Raw genomic sequence first — 26,919 nt, 5'->3', positions numbered from 1 at the left:
AATAGAAACTGCAGTATTTTTGTACGTTTAAACTAAAAAGACGTCGAATAACAGACTCACGTGCAAGCTAAGCGAGCGAAAACTACCACAAAAATGGCGAATGGGCGGAGCAAACGTGTGTTTTATCACGTGACATGCGACCTTGAAACCTCTCTATAGGTCGCGGGAAAGGTCGGCAAGAAAGGTTTATCCGACACCGTCATTTTAGACTATGATCGCGTTTAATCGTTGACTATGACACCTACGCTCATTTTGATATTTTTTCTTTCTAGTTTCGTTTTGCTTTCTAAACTGCGTCTTAAATTTTTAATATTTTTCTTTCTAAATTTTCTTTACCTAAAATTTTGTTTTTCCCGTTACTCTTTATGAGCGTCGACATCAAAGTCCGATATCGCCGACTCGACACTTATAAAAGTTATATTCTTGGGTTTGACTCAACAAACTTGTACATATCCCTTTTGGGGGGCTATTTTCGGGCCTCACACTTATATGTTCGCTTGGCCTGTCTGTATAACAATTTTTTGTTAAACTACGTGTACAGGTAAATATGATGTATATAATGTCTGCTGATCTTTATATCTCATATTTTTTAGCTATATTTTGTAATATATGATTGGTTGTAAACATATAATTGATGTTAACTGTATCATATATGTAAGATATGTTTATGTAAAACAAATTAAGCCCATGTAAGGAAATGTCTAACAGTTTGTGTATTAAAATTATATGTTTGTAATTGTACTGTTTGATATGTAATCTCAATTATGCCTAGCAGTATTGAGATAGACAAATAAAAAATTGATTTCGAAAAAAAATTGAAATTGTATATAACAGCCAGGAAAGTAAAAGAAAAATATATAGGATGCCAAGAACTTATCTTCGTGTTTTATTTATCTAATAATAAATAATAATTTTTTTATATTTATTAAAAAGTTTAATTTTTAAAATTAAAAGTTTAGAAAGAAGTAATCGAAAAATATTATGTCGATTGATTTTCGTTTGTGGAATTGGCAACGTTTCTACATTGTAAGACAAAGATGGCGGCGAAGAAGCAGTAAGTTTAATATCTTCTTAATTCACTTAGCTAACTTTAAAAACTCACTTTTTGAATAAAGATTTATGCGTCTTATACGAAATCGGTTATCTTTATAGTTCAATACGTGACAGTGAACATTAAGCAGAATATTAACTATCAAATAAACTTGTTTTTATAGTATCAATCATCTCTTCACAACGTCATACTTTCAAATATTTCTGATGTAAATTATGCATTATATAGGGTGTCCCAAAAGTTTCCATACATACAAACGTGAAATGTAACTTTATTCACAAAAGATTGAAATGTCGGCATTAAGATTTTGTATCAGTGGGTTGAAGAACACACGGGTGATCTGCCGATGGGGTAGCTTCTAGTAGGACTTCTATGTGGAAACTGGATTCTGTTTAGGTGTTAGACACACGAAGAAAACCCAGAACACTGCATGGTGGCCAGATCATTTGTCAGGGATAAACCAATGACTAACTACCAATGTTCAATGGTTTTATTTATTCAGCCACTGGTGGGCTTGAATTGTGTTACTGTTTGGAGACATTTGGGACATCTTGTATATTTGTATAGCAGATTATGCAATAAATAATTTGAAAAATATGAGGGATTGGAAATACGGTAATACTTCGGTTATCGTCGGTTTCAGTTTTTGTTGGCGTGTCCAAATGATATCGCTGCTAATTTTGCGAAAACAAAGGGCGACCCATGCGTTTTCCAGCTCAGTGTGACGTTATTTCTCGTCTGAGCATTATCCCGCGACGGCCCACCATTGACCAAAGTTTCCGTTCCCTGAACACTGGGAGTTCATTCGTGGGTTTGTGCTACGCTTTGATGGCGTAGCACGAACCCACGAATCACAAAAATATAATCACAAATGAAACAAACTTTTATTGTTAACTGTGTAAACAGTTAACAATAAAAGTTTGTTTGGGTGTACTATAGATTACTCCCTATGGAATTTCGTGTGTTTGGGTATATATCTGAACTCAGGGGACAGAGACGAGTTCAACGATACTCTACTTTTGGACCGGAGACGAAAAATAAAAAAGTTATCATACTTTTTTCCGGCGATTGCGCGATGATAGGGAGTCGCATCCCTCTCCGCTAAGTCGGCCTCGCTATCGCAATCGCTTGCCGTTAAAATTGCCTTTAGTAGACGTTTCCCCCCCTTTTTTTACTTTGTTCAAGAACTATCGTGAATCGATCACTAGTTTAGCACATGGCGGCATGTGGTGGCGCCCGTACAAGAGGTCAGTCGGGCCGCCATGTTTGCTGCCATAAGTAACATTTACCGAAATGGCGATCGTGCGATGATCAGAAGTCGTGTCGCTCTCTCCGCTCTCGTATCGCGTGTTTAACGCTCCGGGAGATGACCGTAGTCCGACGTCACGGTTTGCAGACTTTACCACAAGATGGCAATACTAGCAACTACGGTGCCGTCTGCATGAGATCATTAAAAAAGTATGGTAACTTAAAAAGTGTGATAACATTTTTACTTTTCGTCTCCAGTCCAAAAATAGGGTATCGTTGAACTCATCTCGGTCCCCTGAGTTCAAATATATAATCAAAATCCTGAAATTTTATAGGGAGTAATCTATAGTACACCCGTTTGTTTCATTGGACAGATTTGAATATGTGGTGATTATATTTTTAAGTTAAATTTGTTTTCTGGCCAGAACTGGTACATTGGCCAAAATTGGTACATCTACCCTACAACTACTATTACATGACAATTACATCACACTTTACCACGGGGCGATATAGACTAGAAGCTCATGTCCAACTAGCTTCTACAAGAGAATACATTACCCAGCATGTCTAGCCGAACAATTCCTTTGCTTTCATCTTAATGCTTTTATCTTTATGCTAATTAGTCTTTTATGTTAATTTCTTATTGTTTTTAGTATTTAAGGCTATATTAATTCTCTATAAAATGTGTTGTTGGTATGTATTTTTGAGTGTCTAGAACGAATTAATTGGATTTACATTGATTCATATGGAAATAATTGCCTAGGTTTTTGTCAGTTTTGGATTTTGCCAGTTGTTTTCGGACGGATTATCGACGAAAATCGTGGTATCACTGTATGTGTTTAAATGTATGCTCGCCATCTGAAATTAGTACTGAAGTGTCTTGCCCCTATACATTGTACTTTTCCCGCCATGCCAGTGATCTGTTAACTGCTTTCAGGGGAAAAGTTTTGAATTGAAATAACATGACTTCTGATTTGTATCAGAAGTTCATATATAGTTATTCAGGTCCTCTTGCTCCAAAGGTTTCCATATATGGTCTCATGTTTCATCTGTCTAACTTTATTCTCAAGATGAAGAAAAGAAAGGCAGATGGACAGATAGATGGATGACAGTGGGAATTTATAGATCTACAATTTTTTCAAATTGCAGCCAATAAAACATTTTTGACACATAAACAGAAATAATTTGTCAATAGTTTCTGATGCCTGACTTTCTTCGACTGATAAAACACAAGCCAAACTTGTAATCAATCAGAAAAAAGCAGTGCTAATTGCAACTACAGTATATATTGTATTGCTAAAGATGTTTTTCAACTACAATTTATGCTATTGAAATGTAGTTGCTGAGCTTTAAATTGAATTGACAGTCCATAATTTGAGATGTAGAGGTTTCAGAGAAAATTATTTGAGATAAACATGGAAAATATGAGGTGTGGCTATGAAATAACAAGACTGAAGCTATAAAACATTTAATTTTGATTTCATACATATTTACTTATTATCACCTTTAATATACACCCCTCCTCTATCCCTACAATGCTCCATGCGAATCTTCCATCGTTTGAAACAGTGCTGGAAGTCTTCTTCTGTCAGCTTCTTTAGGATGTATGCCGCTTTCTCTTTCACAGCTTAAACAGACTCAAATTTTGTTCCTTTTAATACAGATTTCACTTTAGGAAACAGATAGAAGTCGCACGGTGAAAGATCAGACGAATAAGGCAGATGGTCTAAGGACTGTTTCACACTATAACCGACTCGACCGACCGGTCCGATCTGACTGATCCTATAATTGGACCGACTAGTAGTAAAAGCATTTCACACTGAGTACGAGTTTATGTTGGTGGCTGACTCATAAGGACCAATCGGTTCTGATTGGTCCTTATGAGTTGGCCACCGACATAAAATTGCATGTTACAGATCAAAACACTAGCCAATCATGGTAAATTTTTCAATTTAAACAAAAAACATGGCCGTCGTGGAAAGCGATCATGCATTTCAAATTGTTTTAAAACATATTTCATTCGTATCCAGAAATTGTAGTTCTGAATATGTTACAATTTATCGTTAGGCCATATCTTTGGCAACAATATCTATTGGAATGTTTTATAGTCAATAACGTACCTTCAACGTTTAATTTCTTGGAAATCTCCATTCAAGAATTATTTTTTTAATGTTGTCTTTATAATCGGCTCACCGAATATCATAAATCCACGGATATTTTCTGATTTTGTTTATTAAAGCTTTCGAGAAAACTGTACCTTCCGCCATTTTCTAACTTCGGATAAATCTAAACTCTGATTGGTTATAGCTTCGAAGCTCTCATTGGCTGTAGCTTACCGACTGCTCCGACCAACTACAAATATTTAACTTTTTAAGTCTGTCTGACTGGAACGACCAGTCGGTCGGGCGACTGTGTTGCCATGGTAACACGACTTGTAGTCGGTCCAGTCGGTCATAGTGTGAAACAGCCCTAATACTGGGATGCTGTACTTGGCTAGAAACCTCTTGACAGACAATGCAGAATGAGCCAGCATATTGTATTAGTGGAGAACCCATGACTTGTCCTTTCACAATTTGGGTTGTTTTTTTCTTATTTTTTCACAGAATTACTACCTTCAGCAAGAACATGAAGGTAGTAATTTTGATTAATAATTTGACCAGATCACCAATTTTTTTCGATATTGTCAACCGTTTTTGACATGGAAGGGTGACCAGGGCATGAATCATCTTCGTCGTCTCGATCATCTTGAAAATGCTTAAACCACTCAAAAACACGGGCACACGATAAACATATATTCACAATTTATTTGTCATTCATTGCCATACATTTCTTTCAATAAATTATAAGTTTCAGTAGTGGTTTTTTCAAGTTTTATGTGAAATTTCACAACAATTTGTTGCTCACTTAACATTCTTCCCGCAAAACAAAAAAAAAAAACAACTCTAATGCAAAAGAAGGCTATGGCTATATAGATTTGTTTACAGAAGCGAGAGGTACTGTATTCGAAAGAGAAGGCTTCACACTAAACAGCTGTCAGTCGTCGGCATTTGGCGTATGCGTACTTCTTCTGTAGTAGCGTCAGTCTCGTTATTTAATAGCCACACCACGTATACTGAATTTAGGCTGAAAATGCAGGGGGGAAAATAAATTTTGAGATAAAGATGTTTTTAAAATGAATATGTTTGAGATATACACTTTCAACTGTGTTATAACTAAAGAAACAAGGAATTAACACCTAGATTAGAATTAATTCTTTCCATTGAATAACATTTCCATACTATGGAAAGTGATTTGGTGTCAATAATATCAAGACTGTTAATATTTCAATAGTAATTACTTTTTTTTATCTTTATTTACAATTAAAATAATTATACACTTACGTAAACTAGATGATGCCATGAAATGCTAGAACAGTTAAGGAATTTTTTTTAAATTCAGATTTAAACATTATTTTGGGTCATTAATTTTATCTCCAGAATTCACAAAGAAAAAAATGGAATATGTCAAAAATTGTCAATAACATACTAAGGCTATGTCCTACGTGGCAGCGTCCAGCGACCGCGGGCAGAAAGAATCTTTGTATGCGCGTCCAACTCACAAGCGACTTCTGTCCAGAGTGGAAGCATGTTGTTTACAAAATGGCGGCGTGACGACCTCATCGAATGCTTGCTACGGAAAATATGACAAGCATTAAGATAGTAAATTTGACAGGTAATTGTTATAACTAACTAGATACACAACAAATAAAAAGAATCTTTATAGAATAATAAGTTTAAGAAAGTTTTATTTTTAAAACATTACATTTACAAAATCAGAAATGATTAAATTACATAAAAGATTATTAATTAAAGTACATACAACATATATCCACAATTTATTTGTCATTTTGTTTTCATTTTTCTACAAAATCAGCCATTTTCTTCTTCGGAAGCGTGAGCAGTGGAAGCGGCGATTAAACTTGCTTGGTAGCTGCTTCCTGCATACGCGTGTAGAAGCATCATCTGGTGGTCACTGCACGCTAAACGCGGTTACTCCAGACATGCACATTTGCTTGAATCAGTTTGTTCACTCCGCTTGGAAGTGCGTTCACGCCTGTGGTTGCTGGACGCTGTTGCATAGGACATAGCCTAAAGCTTTTTGTGCATTTGAAAATTCAAACATCTGTTTAAGCATTTTATCATGACAGAACATTTCAAGTTTTTTATTAAATCAGTAGAACATACTGTATGTTAAAGATTAGACTCATAAGCATAAGGAATCAAAGAACTCACAAAGGCAAGAACTTCCAAACTTCCACAGCCCTCACAGAGGAATTGATCACCAACAGGAACACTATACCTGTTTGGTATAACATGGAGATCATTGTCTTGAACTATGGATTTGGATGATTAATTCTGTGAAAAATAAGAAAGATGGCTATTGTGCTTCTCATTTTTATATTTGTTACTTTTATAATGTATTACATTCTATTTTTAATCTGTAGTTTATTTTTACTTCAATTTGTGTAGTAACTACAACCTTTTTGTTTTGAGATGTGATACTAGTTTCTGTTGATCTTAATTTTTTAAGTGTTGAAGTGTTTTATCACATAATATAATGCTTAAATGTATATTTAAACTGAAATGCTCAAAAAGCTTTATGATGCTTCTTCAATGTTCATTTAATACTTTTTGTTTGGGGATTCTGCTGATAGGATTTATGTTCTGAAAAAATTTAAATCAATAAAAAAGTGGATTCCTTAACTGTTCTAGTGTAAAGTTTTCTTGTAAACTAATCATTATCATGAATTAATGATAATTTGATAAGAAGAATTATCTTAAATAAATACACTGATGACTTGATATAATGTGATCCTTGGAGACCAAAAAATTTTATTACAAAAATTACATAGTGACAAAAAATTTTTTGGACTCCAAAGACACTTTATGTTGCCAAATTGTTTGGATAGGGCAGAAAGATATATATATATATGAATAACTTATGTCACATAGTATTACTGTTTATCAGTGTACTGATTACTCAACTCAGGGTGTGTTTGTTAATAGTGGTCTCTGCATACCTTTACCAATATGAGCATGTGCTACTGTTTGAAGGCATTTGAGAATGATGATGAAAGAAAGAAAAAGATGGCAACATTCATACCTATAGATAATATTGTGATGGAAGAATCTATGATTTTAATATGGATTTTTAGAGATAAAACTTAAAAGAAGGGTTCTAATTGTAAAATTCAGCCATCAAATGAATTGTCTTGCCAACAGAGCATTCAAAGTAGCCACAAAAAAATTAGAATGCTTGCTACCATTTGAAAAAAAATTTGATGACATTTATATCACTGTGTGGCACTAACAGGCACTTTTACAACTTCTAAATTTTTATTCATAAAACCACATAATGGACACTGAAATAAAACTATCTGAGCCATGGAAGTTGCCATGTTGCTTTTCACCATAAACTACTATTTTGCCATCTGATGGTGCACACTCTGGCGAGAATATAGGAATGTGTTTTACAGGAATTTTCAAATGGTTCCACCTACACAGATTAATGTGGAAGAATAAAAAAATCCACCCATACATCTTCTATCATTCATTTTGTTCTAACTCTTTCCATATCAAGTCATTCAAGTGTTAAGCTGGATGTCTTGATATGGTCATCAATTTCATGACCATATTGATATTTACACATTGATAAATGCAAAGTTTAGACATGAGCAATAAAATATTGCAAATTGAGTCAATTAATTTTGATCTGTGTTGTTAATTTAATTCAGTAGAGTACAATAAGATGAAATGAATGCAACAGAAGATGAAGAGGCTGAGTGATAAATTTGTGTTTAAGGGCTGTCTATGTTGTTTGCGGGTCCATGTTATATTGAGCCATCAGTGTATGTACCTGAAAACAAATTTATGTATATGTTTAATTTATTATTGTAGGAATTAATGTTTTAAAATTTTCTATATTTTTAGGTATGGTTTAATAATACCAAACAAAGTAAAAAAGACTGTAGAGAAATCATCAGTATTTGATAATAGTGATGAAGAGGTAAGTTTATTTAATATCTTAAAATGCATTTTTAACAAATTTTTAGTAATAATTATAAATTTTCTTTGAATTTTTTCATTTTTTTCCACTTATTTGCTTATTTTTAGGTAATATTGTTTAATACTGAGATGATGAAACAATTCTATTATAGTAGAATTAGGATTAGGTTGATAGAAATATAGAACTAGAGAACTAGAAATGACAATAATCTTCCACCGTTTGTAACCGTCATAACCGTCTTGATAGAACAATAATGTTCTCGCCAAGTGGTGTGAAGCTCACTTCCTCTATCTTGACTTCTTTTACAGGCTTTGACTTAAATTCTTCTACCTTTACTTCATAGCTTCTCTTCTCAACATTTTGAGGACATTGAGCCGAAATATGACCAAAATTATTACAACTAAAACATTTCATTCCTTTGCCTTTCTTTGGACAACTTTTACTCACATGGTTTTTCCCACCACAGTTGTAGCAACGTTTTTCATCTCCACAAGCATTATTAGGCTTAATCTCACGTTCTAGCTTCTTAGATCCCACCATCATTTTAGCATTTAGCTTACGACTTGATTTCATGTTTTCATAAATTTGCAGCCTGTGTCGAAATTCTTTGAAAGTAGTAGCACCATAAAGCACTGTTTTACTTACTTGCTCATCCTGAATTCCATCGATCATGTATTGTATCACTGATTCTTCCTCAATCGTAATTTGTGATGAAATTTCAATCATCCGATACATATATTCCTGATACATTTCACTCTGATGCTCCACTTCCATCGAAAGTTGCTTATGAATCTTCCTACTGTTCAGTTTTGGAGAAAACTCGGCACAAAGAGCTTCTTTTAATGCTCTCCATGATTTAGTACATTGTTCATAGTTTACGTACATTATTGCTGAACCTCTGAGTAATCATTTTGCATAAATTGTCTTCTGCATGCCATTCCAGTTACATATTTTCGCCATGTCTTCGAAATTAGAGATCCACTTAACGACGTTTTTTCTGTCATCACTACTGAATGTTTCAAGGAGTAATGTTCAAAATAACACCCAGTCGGTTGAACAAAACACAAAGTTTATATTTACAAGACAAGTATACAAAATAATACAAAATAACGTTACAACTAATTATGCACAGAACACTAATCCAAGTGACCACCGACTATTATCCGTACAGGTTTCGTCGGAAAAACACCTTACGATCTCAGGTTACAGACTTAGAATCAGCAACACCTCTGAGTCTCGAAAAGTTCGTAGTAGACCACTGGAGTTCACTTTCACCAAGTTTCTGTCACGTCCACAGAGAGAGACAGTTAGAACTTCGATAGCAAACGATCTGACCCCTTTCCCGCCGAAACTACTTCTTAAATAGTGGCCGGCGTTCGAATCCTCCACCAATCCGCTTCACTATTTCCCCAACGTCCGGCCAACGGCCATTCTCCGCCAGCCAATCGTCTGTCGATCGTTGATTCAAACCGCAACGGTTTTTCTAACAGCCGTTTCTAACGGTTCTTCCAACGGCCGTTTCTAATGGTTCTTCCGTCACGAAAGTTCGTTATCTTAAACCAGGGCGGGAATAGCTCACCTAGGCAATTCCATACCCTACACAAGGGATTCATCAACATCTGTAAAGGTAAACATTGGCTTAGAGTGCTCACTTTTATATTGCATAATATTACTATCTTCGTCCTCACTTTCGTCAGCATCGTCATTGCTTTGCACGTCTTTGTCTCTGACATTCTCAATCAAAAGTGCCGCCTTCAATCTTTGCACCAACTCTCTCTTTCTACCTGTCGTTTTCAATTTTTGTCATCCTAGTTTGACTTTCAAATCAACAAACTTAAGGCGTTTCACGCCCATCATTGTATTGTCCTTAGATACAACAGCCAGTCGTAGTTCTTCGTCGTTCACTGTAGCATCACTAACTCCGCCATCTTGTCTGGATTCCATTGCCCTTCTAAAAGTTCTCGTATGAATTTCTCTCAATATCCCGGCTGAGCCCCCAAAATTTGTAGGATTAGGTTGATAGAAGTAGAGAACTAGAAATGACAATAATCTTCCAGAATTCGTAACCATCTTGATAGAAAAATAATGTTCTCATCTTCATAATGTCTTTTTTGTCCTTTCTTCCTTTTGTGCCGTCATCAACTGTCGTCCTCTCTCACTTCTCCCCTTACTCGACTCTCTCCCTCGTTCTTCTCGTCTCCCTCACAACCCCTCGTAAATTTATTATTTTAATGGTTTAGGAATGTTACTCGTCTAAACCCCACATTTGTGAGATTGTCGGACAGGCACTTGTTAAGTTTTGCATCAGTTTTTATTTTTGAAAGTGAGAGTATAATAGCAAAGGTAGAGTGGGCAGAAGATGTCTGATGTTGCTGGGCAGTATGGCTTGAACAGGTCTACAGTAGGCTGCGGTTCAATCTTATCTAAGACAGATACTGTATAATCAAGAAGACTCAATCAGCTTAATGAGTAACAAAAATCACATCTGAGAAATAAAGAACATTGAAGAGCTTATAATGGAACCTGAAACTGATGTGATGACAGAAGAATGCCAAGAACTCTTGAATGAAGAACACCAAGAAACTCAGCTAGATATGTTTTCTTCTGAAAAAGGATTAATGCCAATATTTGCTATTAAAGATCTTTTGAAGAAGTGGTCATTACTTTTCTATCCTTAATGATGATTTCTTTTTTTTCCGCTTTTTGGCTTTTCATATCGTCATAAATACTATCATATTCATAAACAGTAGGATCTTCTTCTAATACTTTCTGTATTTCCATGTGTGTCTACAAAAATACAATGATTACATTAATATAATTACTAATGTATTTTATTATATTGTTTAAATAATTAAATTTTATTTTACATAAAAAACATTTAATCTAAACTTTGCATTTTATCAAAAGAACCCATAGTATTCAACTACAACATCTATTAGATCAGATTATAAACTTAAAGTATACATAATGCACTTAAGTACAGTAATTTTACATGATTCTATTAAAATTCAGTTCTATAAAATAAAATTATCGGGTTAAGATAAACTAATTACAGTAACAAGCATATCATAAAATCAAAACAATAATTTTCATCTCTACATGCAAAATTACTATACAAAATGGAAAAATGTTTCATATTAAACAATGTTGGTAATATTTGTCAGATTTCTTTAGTGCTAAGAAATAAATTAAATGACTCAAAAAAACTTTAAAATACTGGTATACAAAGTTTTAAATCATCAGTAAATTAATGAATAGTACTATAACAGGCATGGACAAATGCGGCTCCGAGAGCCACATGCGGCATTATATTAGTGTAATCATTGTATTTTTGTAGACACATATGGAAATACAGAAAGTATTAGAAGATCCTACCGTTTACGAATATGATAGTATTTATGACGATATGAAAAGCCAAAAAGCGGAAAAAAAGAAATCATCATTAAGGATAGAAAAGTAATGACCACTTCTTCAAAAGATCTTTAATAGCAAATATTGGCATTAATCCTCTTTCAGAAGAAAACATATCTAGCTGAGTTTCTTGGTGTTCTTCATTCAAGAGTTCTTGGCATTCTTCTGTCATCACATCAGTTTCAGGTTCCATTATAAGCTCTTCAATGTTTTTTATTTTCAGATGTGATTTTTGTTACTCATTAAGCTGCTTGAGTCTTCTTTGATTATACAGTATCTGTCTTATATACGATTGAACTGGAGCCTACTGTAGACCTGTTCAAGCCATACTGCCCAGCAACATCAGACATCTTCTGCCCACTCTACAATTACAATGCAATTAATTATTTCTGAAAAATCCTGGAGAGAAAAGCAATCAACATTAGACAGATTCTTTAATCCCCACTAACAGATAAAACATGACTAATAAAAATGCATGATTGTATATATATATATGTATATGTATATATTTTTATTATTACATATAAATAAACGTAGTAAGAAAGTATATATTTTTTTTATTTTTTGGGGTCTCCAGAACAAAACCCATAAAAACCTATGGTTCATTAACCTATTGATAATAGGTTAACGAACAATTCAAATAGCGAACAAAGTCCTAGAATGAATTATGTTTGTTAACCAATCACCCACTGCGTTTTAAAAGAAATTTAATTACTTTAAGTTATGAATGAATAAGTAATTTTTTAAAATTTATGATTCATCTTCAGGTGATTTAATATTTAAATAATCTGGCAATACATCACCAAATTCAATTGTAATAAATATAGAAATTAATTTTATATAAGATAACATTCCTGTAAAATTAGTATCATTAATTAAGAATAAAAATCTTTTATCAATAATTTTGTAATTGCTGTATATATAATGCATTACATATAATACATTACTTAGTTAAATAAAATACACACAATACACATATGAAAAAATCTTTTATTAAAACTGTTCAGAAACTTTTAACGAATGATGTATTATGTATTATCTATTTATGTTTGAGAACAATAAGTAAATTTATATTAAATTTTATAATATTCATTTTCAATTGTTAAATCACTTTTATAACTATTGGAATAAATAAATTTTAAGATTCATTACTTGTGTTTTTAATTTTTTTTCTAATGTTGTGTTTTTTAAATAGTCTTTAGATCCTGAACAAAAAGTAGACAGTTGGAAAAGTAAAGTAAAAAAGAAGGTAAGTTTTTACAATTTAAAATTTTGACAGTGCTTAAAATATCAAAATAATAGTAAAATGAAAGTAAAGAAAAATCATAAAAACTTGAATAAAAGATTTATTCCACTATTGTTATTTAAATAAGTTAAAATGTTTTTGAGTGCAAGGAAGACTAAAATAAAAACTGTAAAAATCATTTTAATTTCCATTTTGAAAATAAATAAAACTTTTTCTTTTTTTCTAAATAACACAATTTTACCAAAAAAATATTACATGACTATAAAGTCATTGTTTTTGATTGCTTAGAATAGTCACAATTTAATATTTGAATGAAATACAGTATATTAATTCAGTTTTTATATAATGCTTAGGATATATATATATGAGTGTTGGTTATTCAATTTAGTTTTAAAAATTGTTACAACATTTATTATATTTTTAATTTTAATGTTTTTAATTGATATACAGTGAAATGCTTAATGACTTTTCTTAATTACTTTAAATTCATTTACTTGATATAATTGTTTAAACTTTTCTTGAAATTGAAAAGCCTGTAGGTTTATCAGAGATTTAGTAGATTATTTATTATTGATTTGACAAGAGACATTTTGTTTTTACAAAAATAAGAATATAACAATTATAGTTTTCAAAATAAATTGTTAAAAATGTATTTTATAATTATTTTTCTACTTTTTAACTGCTTTCAACTACTTTGTTTTGCTAAATTTGAAAATATTGCATTTTGCTTTGATTGAAAATATTTGATGGTTCTTTACTGGCTTCATTCAATAAACAAAAAGTGCTTGATTTATATTACCAAAATTGTTTAATATGAAACATTTTTAATGTCAGTTTAGATTATTCTTGACTTTATATTTAAATTGAATTCAAAATAATGAATTTATTCCAATTTTGTAAACATTGTGTATTTTTAAATTTACAAAATGAATACATATCTCTCTACATTATTTATATTAACATAGTAATAGAAAATATCATGTTTGTTCTAATAAAAATTAAAATTTTTCAATTTAATGTACAGACATTGATATCATTACTTATAGGAACAATTACATTGAACAGTCTTAAAATTGAAGGAACTGTTGCAACAATTTTTAACCCTTTATTATATCATTGTATACGTTGGACTCTGTGTATTAATAGATCTTATTATACTGGTTTTGTTTCCGTTTTAGCAAATAGAAAAGATTTCCTCTATTTGCTAAAACGAAAACAACACCAGTATAATAAGATCTATTAATACACAAAGGCAAACGTAGACAATGATATACGAGGGCTGTTCGGAAAGTTCGTGGCCTTGCCTATATGCGACACTGCGATCAATTTAATTTTTGGCAGGAATTATTCAGACATCTTTGCTAAAGATACAATACCAATTTCTGCTTGATTTGTCGTAAAGTTTTGCCACGACCACTTAGCAGATAGTTAGTGTGCAAGTGCTTTGTTAAAAATGGAGAAGACGAAGACTCGTGCGGTCATAAAATACCTGACGAAAAAAGCGTTGATTCCATCTCAAATCAAAGCTGACATGGATGATGTTTTGGGAGAGTCTGCTTCTTCGTATACCACTGTGAAAAAATGGACAGCCCTTTTTAAATCTGGCAGAGAGAGTGTGGAAGATGACCCTCGCAGCGGACGGCCGTCAACTGCTGTCACTGAAGAAAATATCGACAAGGTTTACGATTTTGTGTTAGCAGATCGCCGTTTGAAAACGCGTGAGATAGCTGAGACAACAGGCATCTCTGTTGACCGAGTGCACCACATCTTAACCGAAAATTTGGGTATGACGAAGGTCTCAGCAAGGTTGTTGCCGCATCTGCTGACCGCCGAGCAAAATTGTGTTCGCACTTTGATGTCAAAGGAGTGTTTGGACTTCTACCAGAAAAATCCACAGGATTTCTTGCATTGGTTTGTGACTACTGATGAAATGTGGATCCATTACTATACTCCTGAAACAAAAGAACAGTCGAAGCAGTGGAAACACCACAGTTTGCCGCCACCAAAGAAGGCAAAGACAGTTCCATCAGCGGGGAAAGTGATAGCTTCAGTTTTTTGGGATGCTAAAGGCATCATCTTTATTGACTACCTAGAAAGAGGAAAGACCATCAATGCTGTCTATTACTGTGAACTTTTGGAAAAACTTAAGAAAGACATCGAAGAAAAAAGGCAACACCTGAAGAAGAAAAAGGGTTCCGTTCCACCATGATAATGCACCTGCATATTCTGCCAGAATCACTGAACAAAAGATAAACGAATTTCGCTTCCAATTAGTTCCACATCCACCGTACTCACCTGATTTCGCGCCCAGTGACTTCCACCTTTTTCCAAACCTAAAAAAATTTTTGGCTGGAAAGAGATTCCACTCAAATGACGGAGTCATCTCTGAAGTGAATGAGTATTTTGCACACCTTGACAAATCGACCTATTGTGATGGCATAAAAAAGCTGGAACATCGCTGGAATAAGTGCATTGCTAATAAAGGAAACTCTATTGAAAAATAAAAAAAGTTTTAACATTGTTTGTTGTTCTATTTGAGGCCGCAAACTTTCCGAACAGCCCTCATAATAAAGAATTTAATAAGGACATAGAGGCAAAAGAATTAATTCTTAAATTTCTTCATAGGCCTATTCTAATGTTCAATTGCAGAAAGAAGTTTTTCTTGGACTAATGTTAATACAGTAGAGAGTCGTTAATCCGAATCAATTGGGGACTGGGGTTGTTCAGATTAGTGATTTGTTCGGATTACCGATTATGTACAGAAAAATATATTAACCTGTCCGATGTTCAAATTTTTCTTCGTTGCGTGTCACTTCATGTTGAATTTTTCTCCGTTGCATGTCACTTCGTGTTGAATTTTTGTCGATTTTAAGCCTAACGAAAATTTTTATAATAATAATCGAGGCTATTGTATCGTTAAAAATTATTTCTTTATTTTGTACAAACAAAATAAATATATTGAAGAATATAAAAACATGAAAATTATACTTTAGAAGTAAATCTAGTATCAAAAACGTTCGATTCAGCACGACACAGTCCGACTGAAAATCATTTGGATTACCGGCGATTTCGATTTCCAGGGTTCAGATTAACGACTCTCTACTGTATTATGTTAATGGTAATGTGCTAAATATTGTCTGTTAATGAACATGGATGTTAAAGAGATTATGCTTTTTTTCTCTTTCTTTGAATTTGTTATTTTGTAGATTATAATATATTGTAGAGTAATTAACGTTTTTATCTTTTGTATTTTAAATTGATGTATTATAGTACAGAGGTGGGCAAGCAAGAGTTCAGTGGGAGCCACATGTAACTCAATGTAGGTTTTGCAAAACGTATGGGAGCCATAGTTCTCTACTGTTGTGGCGGATAGTATGGTAAGGCTGGGAAGGATAGCACTTTCAGCAAGAGCCACATGTAACTGAAAAAGAGCCGCATTTGCCCATGCCTGTTATAGTACTATTTATTAATTTACTGATGATTTAAAACTTTGTATACCAGTATTTTAAAGTTTTTTTGACTCATTAAATTTATTTCTTAGCACTAAAGAAATCTGACAAATATTACCAACATTGTTTAATATGAAACATTTTTGCATTTTGTATAGTAATTTTGCATGTGGAGATGAAAATTATTGTTTTGATTTTACGATATGCTTGTTACTGTAATTAGTTTATCTTAACCTAATGATAATATTTTATGGAACTGAATTTTAATAGAATCGTGTAAAATTACTGTACTTAAGTGCATTATGTATATTTTAAGTTTATAATCTGATCTAATAGATGTTGTAGTTGAATACTATGGTTTCTTTTGATAAAATGCAAAGTTTAGATTAAAATGTTTTTTTATGTAAAATAAAATTTAATTATTTAAACAATATAATAAAATACGTTAATAATTATATTAATGTAATCATTGTATTTTTGCAGACACATATGGAGATACAAAAACTATTAGAAGAAGATCCTACTATTTACGAGTACGATAGTATTTATGATGATATGAAAAGTAAAAATGCAGAAAAAAGAGAAATCATCATTAAGGATAGAAAAGTAATTTTATTACTTAAATATTTTATTATTACAAATTTTTAATCTATATGAGAAGTGTCAAGAAAGTAAAGAACATTTGGTTATAAAAATGGAAATGAAAACAGTGATGATAAAAAAAAAGTTTTATTAAGTAATCAATATAAGACCAGTTAGTTTTCTACATAGTCACCACTATGTAGAAAAATAAGTGGTTATTGTGGTCATTGTAGAAAAATAAGTGAACATTTGGTCTTGCACTGATTACTTAAGTGTTCTGTGACAAGTACTTAAATTATAATTCAAGCATTTGCGACAGCATGACACTATTTTTGGATTCCTTCATCATAGACTTTCATTGCTAGTTCTTTCAGCCAGTTAGTGCATAAATGCATAAGATTGCAGATATACAACAAATAGTTTAAGTTGCTATAATTTCACATTTACTTGCTAAAATGTTCCAAAGTACAGCATTGTAGATAGGCAACATTTCAGAGATTTTATTATTGTCAATTTTGTGTGCTAGGAGGCACCTAATTATAGAATATTCTAGTACATCATGTTGATTATTGCCTCAATTTGTTTTGAAGTTCGATTAGTTTATATCAAAGTTTTGATCGAAACTAAAATTATTTTTATAATTAGAAAGGTTAGTTTTGTAATAGTTTTATATAGTTGATATAAAAAACTTTAAAATTATTGAATTAATTTCAGGTTTTTCATTTTTTGCAGTATTACAATGTTGTGCATATCTTCATATCTAGTAGTACTTATACTAGGACAATTGTCCAAATTTTTAAAGTAACTTTTTTGTTAGGAGGATACGTATGCTAATTAATAAACTTAGTTAACAACTTTTAAAGTAGATTAATTATATTATATAACTAGTTTAATGCAGCATTTTATAATGTTTAGTAGATACTTCTAAGAACAACTTATTTTTCATATGATGCATACAAAGATATATTATTTTTATGTAAATTCAGATTACCATCTATACTCATGTAAAATTCAAATTTTTTAGACACTTTTTTTAAGGTCAAATTTATGAGGTTGACTATACTACTTTTGAGGGGCTGAAATTCAAGCTAGAATCCAAAGTACTGAATCAGTAGCAGAAGCCCAACTGATGTCTAAATAAATATAAACAAAAACGCAATGAATTAAAGTAATATTACCGATTTGGCACATCTGTAGAATACTGGTCCCCTAAGATGACTTGTTTTCTATAGGAAAGCAAAATTTTAAAGATTTTTGTATTTACATGAAAATAAAATAATCAAGAGATTTCTTTACAAGTGAAGATGTAGCTATTCATTGTTTAATAACACAGGATATTCTTCCATCTCGGAAGCAATGCAGTAATTTGTCATGCCTAGAGGATCAAAGTGACTTTAAAAGTGATTTAAATTCTAATCAACTTCCATACTTCAGATCTGATAGTAAAAGTTGCAGAAAAAAGAAGTCCATTTTCTGTAATAGTTCTTTTAAAAATATGAAACTGGAATTACATGAATTTTGATATTTAATTTTCATATTTTTTTTTTTAATGAAAAAATTTTGACAAATGTTGATCTGTTGTCCATGAAATATTACGGTTGACCTTTACAGGGGGTTTATTAAAAATTTTAGATTTTTGGCCAAAATTATGAGGACATCTTTTACATGTGATCGACTATTACTCGAGTATATACGGTAGTATAAAATGAGTCATCTAATACTAGATAAAGATCATGAAGCATATTTTGAGGAAGTGTTTAGTGATGGTTATATTTCTAAAGTTGCATATGATGTTTCAGATTCAAGCAATGATGAATTTAGTGCAAATACATTAGCAGGTTTGGATGGGCCTGAAGTAATGCCAAAAGAAATATTAATGATGATGATAGAAATAAAGATGTTGCAGAATGTAATTCTGGGAGTGGCAGTGTGACTGATATTTTCACTAATGCTTCGTCATCAACTTAAGTATCACATGCATCAAACTGAAAAAAGCAATTAGTATGATGTAACTTAGTTTGGGGGGAAAAATCTTTGATATTAAATGAATCTCAAACTACATTCAAAGGTTCTGAAACTTTAGCTCTGAAAACACAATACAGATTGTTTTCATATTTCTTTACAGAAGAATTGGTGAAAAAAATTGTTTCTGAAACAAACCTATACTCATTGCAAAAAAATATAAATTGTCCCATAAATATTAGTGCATTAGAAATTGAAAATTTTATTGGTATTATATTTATGTCAGTACAATATTATTTTAATATAAGATGATACTGGTGAAGAAAATATGGATTTCAACATATTACAGACACAATGCCTTTAAATCAGTTTTTGAAAAACTTTAAGAAGTTTTACATTTTAATAATAATGAAAAACATTTACCACAAGATGATACAAACCATGACCATTTTCATAAAATATGGCCTCTGATTGATCATTTGAATAATTGTTTTTAATTGGTTACTCTAAACCAGAGATTATCCATCCACAAGCAAAAGTAAAAAAAAAAAAAAAAAGAGAGAGAGAGAGAGAGATCAAGTACAATTTTGTCTGATAAAGATAGGCAATTCTAGGGTTTCATTTTATTTTTAAATTAATTACTCATTTTTAACATAAAAAATTTTTTTATGGATGACAAAATTAGTTAAAATAAAAATATTTGTTATTAACTGAATTTGTTCCAGCAGGTTGTGTTTGTTTGGTCAAGTATCAAACTTTTTTCTCCGTAAACATATGTTAGAATAGAGAATTGTTTGAGTACCAAGGTACCACTGTAGTTATTTATTAAATTACAATTTTATGATATGAAAACTGAAATATTTGAATCCATGTTATTGTTTCAAAAAATGTTTTTAACCTTCCTTGATTATTTTCATCTATTTAATTACTATAAGTGATGATTAACTGATGCAAAACTTAAGGAACTGTAAAAAGAAATCATTTTAATTAATTATTATTAACACAGTATCTTTGATCGTATTCAATATCATTCAGAAAAGTTTTAATGGATTAGAATGTCTGTAAATTGTTTATTTTTTGAATAATAAAGCATGATTAAAGATTTCCTTTGGTTTTGAAATCTCTATTGTAACAGATGCATCTTTTAAAGTAGAAAAATATTATAATTTACTTCATAAAACTAGATACTAAAGAAAAGGTTGCAATGAAACAGCAGCATGGCTATGGAATACACACCACAAATACATGATTCCATCATGTATCTGTATTTTTGTTTAACCTCATTGCTTCATCACATGTGAATGTTTCAATTAATAAATTTGGCCAGATTACAAAATTAAATTCAATGTGACAAATCAAATTTAAAATCCTAATGTCATTTGAAACTTAATAAATTAATATATTTCATCAGTAAGTACAACAAAGGAAGGTATCAAGAATTTTAAAGTAACCAACAACAATTTGCACTTAATCTATAATAAAATTATTATTAAAAATTAAAATTGAAAATGTTGTAACTTTGTTGCTTTCTGTAGCAGTATAATTTAAGGGGATTTTAATGTCACAATATGTGCTGAATACAAGAGAATCTTAATATTTTAAGAAAATGTTTTGCTAAGGAATTTTTTCAGGCAGTTCAATTTAGTTCATTTTTACACAAAATATTATATACATAAAATTATTCTAGATGATAATACTTGATTAATGTGAACATCATCTTTAACACTTACTCTGCTAACCCTGTGGACACAGTTCATTCCTGTGTGCTTGCTGATTTTTACTATTTTACAGTATATTCTACTGAGAATAAAAAGTTTGACTAAAGGTAGGCAAACAGTGAAAACAGTTTTTTATTTCTGGGATATTAATCAATATTTCTGTCAGTTTTGAGAATTGATGGCTTTCAATTTGCTTGGATTGTATTTAATCTTATATATGCATGTTTTACATACACTGGCAGAAAATAAAATCCCAACGCCAAGAAAAAGTTGTGCTAGATAAACGAAACTTGTGTTTTCATATCTGAAAGATGGCATGTATTCAAATTTTGTGCTAGACGAAGAAGAGTGACGTGAGTAGAACCACTATGAACATGCAAATTACGTTTGCTATAAATACACGATGTAAACTTGTTGAGTGTTACTTATCGTCTGGATTGAATGTTGTGAGTTAAGGTTTGAGTCAAGAATGCCTTTAAGGAGACAAAGAAGGCAGTATCAACAGCCTATTGAGTTTGAACAAGGCTGTGTAATAGGGCTATGAGAAGGTGGATTTTCTTTCCACGCTATTGCAGAAAGACTTGGCAGGGATGTATCCACTGTGCATGATTGTTGGTAGCTGTAGTCACGGGAAGGTGCTGTCTCAAGAAGACCTGGGTTCTACCGCACATGGGCCACTATTGAGAGGGAAGACCCGTATTCACTGCATGGCGGTGGCATATCGTACTGCATCTGCAGCAGAAATTAGAGCTTCTGTTGGCTCCAGAGTGACTCAGTAAACTGTAACAAATCGGTTATTGAGGGACAGTTCCGAGCCAGACGCCCTGTGGCATTTATTCCATTAACTCCAAATCACTGCCATCTGTGACTTCAGTGGTGTCAAGCAAGAGCTCATTGGAGGGTGGAGTGGAGATCTGTTGTGTTCTCAGATGAGAGCTGTTTCTGTCTTGGTGCCAGTGATGGCCATATGTTGGTTAGGAGGAGACCATGTTAGCACTTGGAACCAAGCTGTTTGCAGCATAGACACACTGGACCTACACCAATAGTTATGGTCTGGGGAGCAATTTTCTATGACAGCAGGAGCACTCTTCTCATTATCCTGAGCACTTTGACAGCAAATTTGTACATCAGACTGGTGATTGAACTGGTTGTATTGCCATTCATAAGCAATATTCAAGGGGGTGTTTACCAACAGGCTAATGATCTTCCTCGTACCGTTGCTGTCATCTATTGTGCTCTACAGAGTGTCGACAGAGTTGCCTTGGCCAGTGAGATCACCAGAGCTTACTCTCATCAAGCATGTATGGGACATTATTGGACAACAAATTCAGCTTCACCAACAACCAGCATTAACTGTTGCTGATTTGACTGACCAAGTGAAACAGTCATGGAACTCCATCCCGCAAAATGACATACGGCACCTGTATGACACAATGCATGTATGCTTGCATGCTTGCATTCAAAATCATGGTGACTACAGTGGTTATTAATGTACCACCATTTCAAATTTGAAATGGATCTTCTCACACATACTTTAGCCTGTGACCTTAAAAATTCAATCAAATAAATTTGTTACCTAGACAAATGCTTTGCCTGAATTTTGTTCATCTAAACTAATTTTTCCTTGGTGTTGGGATTTTATTTTCCACCAGTTTAGGAAGATAATATGAGAAAATTGATCATCACTATCATCACCACTGGATTTGTCCAACTCTTAATCAATAAGTTTGCACAATCTTCATTATAATTACACAACATACAATTGCACACAATTACACAATATCAGAATTTGGCTAAAGATAAGGGGCTTAAGCCATTATCTTGTTAAAAATTGATAATTCAAAGGTAATACTAATGGATATTTTGTTGAAATACTTCATAGCAAGGTTTGAGTCTATTGACTCTTGTTTCAACTTGTAACCATAATTTGTAATTAGTAATTTGTAATCTAATAATATCCTTTGTTAATATTTTTACATATATTATGTAATATTGCTTAATAACTTGCACATTATATTATTATTGTAATTATAGTAACCAATTCATCTACTTGCTTACTATTAAGGCAACTGCTTTTGATCTAACATATTTTTAAGGCATCTTTGGGTTGAGTTCAAAATACTCAAAGCATAAAATGACTTTCTATTTATTTATTCTTGATTTTACAAGTTTTTTCCTTCATTAAAACATTGTTAAAGTAAAGGATAAACACCGGAGTGAAACTAAATTAAAATGAACAACTGAAGTGCCTTTGGCCGGTGTGCTTCTTCGAAAACGTTTGTGATTTACTGTGAGAAGAAGCACACCGGCCAAAGGCACTTCAGTTGTTCATTTTAATTTAAAACATTGTTTTGAAGTTAGTTTATTTATGGAATAATTATTTGATTTCAGAGTTATCTACATAGAATCAGACTTTATAAGTTGACGAGATTGTGGAATATTACTTCTGGACTCAGAAATTTTATCTTTTTAGATAACAGTTTAGAAGAATGGTATCATCTTCTCTATTTGATTCTAACCAGTTTATTTTTCAATCAGGAATCAGAGAACTCACAGCTATAAATTCTTGTCCAAAGACCTTCAACTTTCCTTTTATAATATAAATGCATAACTAAATCGAGGCAAAAAAAATGAAAAAACAAAGTTGACTGATGCTTTTGTCTTGAAGTTCTCATAGATTGAAAATGTGCGGAAATTTCTGTGACAACTAGCATTTTACCAAATTTATGATTAGCATGTAATTAGATTATAATTTAAATGAGATAAGTTAAAAAAATATATTAAAAACTTTTTAAAAATGTGTTACAATTTTGCTATGTTATATTTTAATTCTTAACTTTTCTTTGAACTGATACTTTTTCTAAAAGGATTGCTTACACCTTACACTTTGAAAAACTTTGTTAAAGATATTGAATCAAAGAACTGGAATTATATCAAAAGTGCAGATTACATTAGTCAACAGAAATTTTGTTAAATAAACAATTATGACTGTTTCTTGATAATTCTGATGTGCTGAATACAAATCTCAATTTTTCTATTGGACTTCACTTATTTGTAACAGATTAAAACTCTTTATCTGTAATTGTGCAATAAATCACTTTGATTAATCAGAATCGTTATTTAAATAACCTGAAAACACTTCAAAAACGCTTGTAATATGTTGGTTATAGAACTTCATAATGACTTTTACTTTTGAATCCTTTTATCTGTATATCCAAACATTCTGTCAACTTTAAGGCCAGTGCTATACGGTCCAGAGCTCCCTATTCCTGTTGCACTGAAAACGTAAGATGCTTTATCAGCATCTTACACCTTCAGATAAAGCATGCTATCGACTAGTGAAGAAAAGGACCTAGTTTTTCTGCATTAATTGACCCTGTTCTAATCAACCAGTCAGAATTAAATGATCTTGTATATGATCCCGACTTATCCAAAAATACGGGCTGAATTATTTGGTTCTAGATTGAAAGGATGGAGTTTGTTAAGCAAAGATACAAAAATTTTTTTTTTTTTAATGAAAGGTAACATGAATTTGAAACTTTTTCCTGGCCAATTATCTAATATACTGCTATGATGCTGACACTGTCATGAAGACTTTTAGTATTCAGTAAAATCTAGAGAATGGTGACAGTCAATCCAAAATGAGTTCACACGTATAGTTCTGTATGTAACCACAACCACTAATTTATTCACACAAAACAACAACTATTACTCAACTTGAGTTACACAAACAAAAGTACATGAATATGAACGGTTTACACTGTGTGTCTCTACTCGTACACCATACAATACTTTAAAGTTATTCTAGTCCCAACACAGGTCTGTCGAAAGGACACCTTGCAGCAATCCAGCACCTAATCCGCACGTATCAAGATCCGTACCTTTTGGGAAGTTCGAATGCAAGCTTTGAGCCTGCCAAAAGTTGTCCCTTTTATACCCGATGGAGCTCAAGCCGATCCGCCAGTGTTCCCCAGTCTGGGAAAATCCGGCCAATGTCCGTCCGTTGTTGACCAATCATTGTCCATCGACTCAAACGAGTGGCTGTTAATGGACTCTCTTCTAACCGTCATTCCCCAATGGCTTCTGTAACGTGTGCAGATTTGAATTTGAAAATAAAAAGGACCATGACAGTGACTTTTCGTAGATTCTTTCAAGAAAAGTATGAAGGCATTGCTGTTGCATAATGGGAACATATATCAAACGTACAACACCTTTAACATATCCAGTATAAAGTCTTTAATAGCTTAAAAAAGAAGAAGAGGGAACCTACTACGGTCTCATCATATTCTTGTATTTATTACTGTTTATTAATTTCTTCTTTTATTCTGTTTGTAGCATAGTCCCATCTATGCGCAGTCGTGGTTTTTTGTAAATTCGAATTTGATTCGATGTTATTCTTCGTTTAACTGACGAAGGCTGATTAACGCAGCCGAAAACGTGTTTAAGCTATTAAAGACTTCATACTGGATATGATAATGGGAACATATATCCATCAGTTCTATTGCTCACCACATCACAGAATCATATGAAAGCGTGAAGCTTGTCCTAAGTTGCATACAATGTTATCTCCACAGATGGCATATTTGTGGTGATTTAAAAGTGTTAGCTCTATTTTTGGGACTACAGCTAGGCTTCACAAAGTTCTGCTGCTTTTTGTGTCTGTTGACAACTAGAGATTGTAAACTGCAATTCATCAAACAACAATGACCAAAGAAAGACTGACTTGCTGTTGGAGAGACGAACATAGTAAATGAGCCACTTGTCTCCTGGAGAAAAATATACTTTCCACCTGTCTACTTATAAAACTTGGTTTGATGAAACTGTGAAAGCCATAGAGTAATGGGCAAAGGTACTTACCTTTGCCCATTACTCTATGGATCATTACTCTATGAAGACTAAGTTTCCTACAGTTAGTCATGATAAGATCAGGTAGGGCATGTTTGTTGGTCTGCAAATACAGGAACTAATGAAAGTTTCTGAATTTAAAAAAGCTTGAATGTATCGGAGGCAACTGTGTGGGCAGTTCCCTTAAGAAATGAACAATTTTCTTGGTAACCATAGGGCATATAACTATAAAAGGAAACTCTTGTGGAACTACAGACAACCAGGATGTTGTGTCTCTCTCAAGATTCATTTCTTGGACTCGCATCTGGATTTCTTTCCCAGTAACTTAGGTTGCTGTAAGTGATGAACACAGCAAAAGATTCCGTCAGGGGTTATAAACCATCTGCTGTTAAGCTGACTAAGCTGTTACCAAAATAGATGGAGTCTAAGAATATTAGATGACTACTGCTGGACACTGCAGACAGATGTTCCTGCAGTTAAATGCAGCAGGAAATCTATAAAGACTACATTTTAGGTGAATATACAATCATTACTACTAGTCATGTTTTCATCACAAATAATGTTTTGCTGGCAGAAAGAAATGATCATTACTTAAAAACTGACCCAATAAATAGAAATGGAAAGTAGATTTGAAATCAGTAAAAGATTTTTATAAAAATCATCTTACGACTTATCCTAATTTTTATAAAAATCATCCTTTAACAGACGTCGAGTTTTATTTTGTTTCTCAGTATAATTAAGGAATATAGAAAATTCCAACAACTAAATAAATTCTTTCACTTGTATATGTTTTGTATTGCTTATTTGTTATAAAATAAATGAAATAATCATTATTATTTTTTAATTAAGATAAAAATTTCTCATATTAATATAGTAAAAATGTTTTGAAACCTGTTTATTTACAAATCTTATTTTTCTGTATTCATAATAAATTATATAAAAATAAAGTTTGAACAATATTTAAATCATTATAATAAATTATTAATTGAATTGGAAGTATTTCTTATAATGCTTTTTTATATTTTAATAGCCTAAATATATAGGATCACTAATGAAAGCTGCTGAATTAAGGAAAAAAGAGTATGAAAGAAGAATAGAGAGACAAATTCAGAAAGAAAGAGAAAAAGAAGGAAATGAATTTGAAGATAAGGAGGCTTTTGTTACGTCTTCATATAAGAAAAAATTGTTAGAAAAGCAAGAAGAAGAAGAACGAGAACGTAGACAAAAAGAATTAGAAGGTATAGTATTTATTCTAAAACCATTTAAAATTCATTTTATTTATATTTATTCATCTTGAAGAAAATTTGAAATGCTATCTTATATGTAATTATTTTAAGAAAATGAAGGTCACTTCTGTTGATG

At 32.1% G+C, this 26,919-nt stretch overlaps 1 protein-coding gene across 1 annotated transcript; it reads left to right on the top strand.

Moving 5' to 3' along the window:
• The first annotated feature begins 839 nt into the window (after positions 1-839).
• On the top strand, positions 840-26,919 carry LOC136974006 (nuclear speckle splicing regulatory protein 1-like). Its single transcript, XM_067268773.1, has 5 exons — positions 840-1,054; positions 8,269-8,344; positions 12,951-13,004; positions 16,934-17,056; positions 26,588-26,919. Exons 1-5 carry the CDS (start codon positions 1,038-1,040, stop codon positions 26,852-26,854), a joined length of 537 nt encoding a protein of 178 aa, XP_067124874.1. The 5' UTR covers positions 840-1,037; the 3' UTR covers positions 26,855-26,919.

Source organism: Centruroides vittatus, unplaced genomic scaffold (genome assembly GCF_030686945.1).
Source record: "Centruroides vittatus isolate TY-2023 unplaced genomic scaffold, ASM3068694v2 contig_3362, whole genome shotgun sequence".
Lineage (NCBI taxonomy): Eukaryota > Metazoa > Arthropoda > Arachnida > Scorpiones > Buthidae > Centruroides > Centruroides vittatus.
This window is presented reverse-complemented; position numbering and strand designations above follow the sequence as displayed.

Coding starts and splice junctions, on each gene's coding strand:
- LOC136974006 (XM_067268773.1), top strand. Junction 8,345..12,950: donor TTGATAATAGTGATGAAGAG/GTAAGTTTATTT, acceptor TTTTTTAAATAG/TCTTTAGATCCTGAACAAAA. Junction 13,005..16,933: donor AAAGTAAAGTAAAAAAGAAG/GTAAGTTTTTAC, acceptor GTATTTTTGCAG/ACACATATGGAGATACAAAA.